Below are 2,213 nucleotides of genomic sequence, written 5' to 3' on the forward strand. Positions count from 1 at the left end.
GAAATGATGACGTCATTCATCCACGGATCCCTCTTAAATTTCTTGAAAAACATGTTTGTGCTTCTTCTCTTCGTTCTGTGCATAATGTATACAACGCAGTATATACCGCAAGCGGAACTGTCGGGGGGCTGCAAAGCCCTTCTATTATAGTTTATTTTCGTAGAATTTTCTCTCATAAATGTTTTTATATCTTCTGTCAAGGGACCCAAGCCCAAGGAATCAAAATAGTAACATTGTTTATTCCCATCGATATAAAGACAAATCCAATGACTACCGTTTCCTTTGTGATTATCTAGATTTATAACAATGGAAGCCGGGTATCGAAGGATATATTTGGGTAGAACATCGCACGGGTATACGCCCATGAATCCGCGGGTGTATCTCAAAACCCTTCTTATGGTTGAAGCGTTCATGGTGAATCTACAACGACGGTCCTATTATGATCTATGAGCAATAAACTTTGAAACTCTGAATAAACGATCAAGCTCAGCGTTTCGGGTACAGGTTCTTCGAACCCGAGTTCAAGTCGCAATTGTCCTTGTCGTATAGGGTTGTAATGATTTATATCTGACGCGGTACCATCTTGAGTCAAATCAAAACAGTAAAGCGTATAGCTTTTGGGATACTTCTTCATAGATATTTCGTTACCATCGTCTTTGTAATGAGTACCAGATCCGGTAAACAGAGAATAATATGATCTAGTGTAAAGACCCTTTTTGAAATTTGGTCGCAAAGGCTTAGCGAGTACTTGTTCCGAACCGATAATCGGATTAATATAATTCACGTTAAAGTTTTGGAAGTCGAAAGGGTTCCAACTCAATTTGCCGTTATATGAGTTATGAGTTACTAAACCCGCTGTTAATCTGTTTGGTAAAACCCCTAAATATATGTTATCTATAGTAGTTTTTTGAATATTTGCCGAAATGGTAAAAACTTTCACTTCTGTCCTAGTTAATGGGTATTTAGTCGTGGCTTTAGTCCAAGCCGATTCTAAAGCTAGCATTACTCGAGGGGTTACTCTCACTTTACGAATATATAAACCTACTTCGAGTATTTCGTGCTTGTACCATACGCCACCTGGGGGAGGAGCTCCGAGCAAAACAAAACCAAGTCTATTTCGGGTCATCCTGACTCTAAGGCTGTCGCCATTGGGTATGAATTTTGAAACGTTAAACAGATCAGCGTGCAAGGCCCCGTACATTTCAATCTGTTTCGAACCCTTTGCTAACTCTTTCCTAACAAGATGTCCCTGGTTTTCAGTTGCAGAAGCCGTTTTCCCTGCCGTATCTTTATGCCATAAAGAAGAAGTTAAATGAGATTTTTTCGCGTCTCCTCCATAGTTTAGCAATGTTTCTAGGTAGGCTTTGAAGGCGTAGTTTCCGGTTGAAGATGAAATAGGCGTATCATTGGCGGTTACTTCTACCGTATCCCAGAGCGAGTGTAAAAAATTGTTGATGGGTCCTACGTTATCGGTATCATCGATATCTGTACCGTCCGTATGTATTATTTTAGCTCGAACATAAAGCATAGTTAGAGAGGCGTCAATATATTCTTCGCCATTTCCGGGAACGTAAAATTCAATCTGAGAGTCTCCATCCAAAACCGAAATAGGTCGATAGCAAACATACTTGGCCGATTCTACCGAAGTTTGAATCGGTACAGATTCGAAAAAATCCAGCTCAGATATTGTCGCTTGAAACATGTTTAGGAGAATATGTCGTGTCGTCTTGACCTCTAGGGTATACGACGGCGAACTGGCTTTATTTTCCGGGTAGTCGCTCGTTTTATACCTTTTTTACTTTGAGCCCGTTTTCGTTTCAAATGTTTTTTACGTCTGCGACGTTTCCCCCTGCCCCATGCTGAGTTCTAATATTATCTAAAGTTTCCGTTACTCTTTTCTTAGCAGCCTCTTTAATATCCTTGCCCGATACTACGTCACTGAAAATTTTGGTCCCTGTACTAACAGCTTTTCTGCCGAGAAATTTGGCACCGCTTGTAAGCAAAGGCCTAACAAACCTTACCAATCCGGAAAAAAAGGATCCTATCCCGTGCCCTTTCAAATTAGGGTTATTTCCTATATAATACCCTCCGGTTCCGGTTCCAGCTTGGTTATTGTAATATTGCTTGTAGCAACATTCTCGCCTTTCTAAGACGTCGGGCTTAGGCATCGCAAGTGTAGTTTAACCGTTAAGCTCCCGTATTCAAATGGCACC

The 2,213-nt window shown here is 40.8% G+C and overlaps 1 protein-coding gene across 1 annotated transcript; it reads right to left on the reverse strand.

The window, feature by feature from the left end:
- Positions 1-409: 409 nt before the first annotated feature.
- Positions 410-1,702, reverse strand: LOC149664019 (uncharacterized protein F54H12.2-like). The gene has a single exon (XM_089841985.1). The coding sequence runs from the start codon at positions 1,700-1,702 to the stop codon at positions 410-412; it is 1,293 nt and encodes a 430-aa protein (XP_089698111.1).
- Positions 1,703-2,213: the final 511 nt, after the last annotated feature.

This window comes from Phalangium opilio, unplaced genomic scaffold (genome assembly GCF_054372755.1).
Source record: "Phalangium opilio isolate 3A_F unplaced genomic scaffold, DU_Popi_V2 ptg000061l_1, whole genome shotgun sequence".
Taxonomy (NCBI): domain Eukaryota; kingdom Metazoa; phylum Arthropoda; class Arachnida; order Opiliones; family Phalangiidae; genus Phalangium; species Phalangium opilio.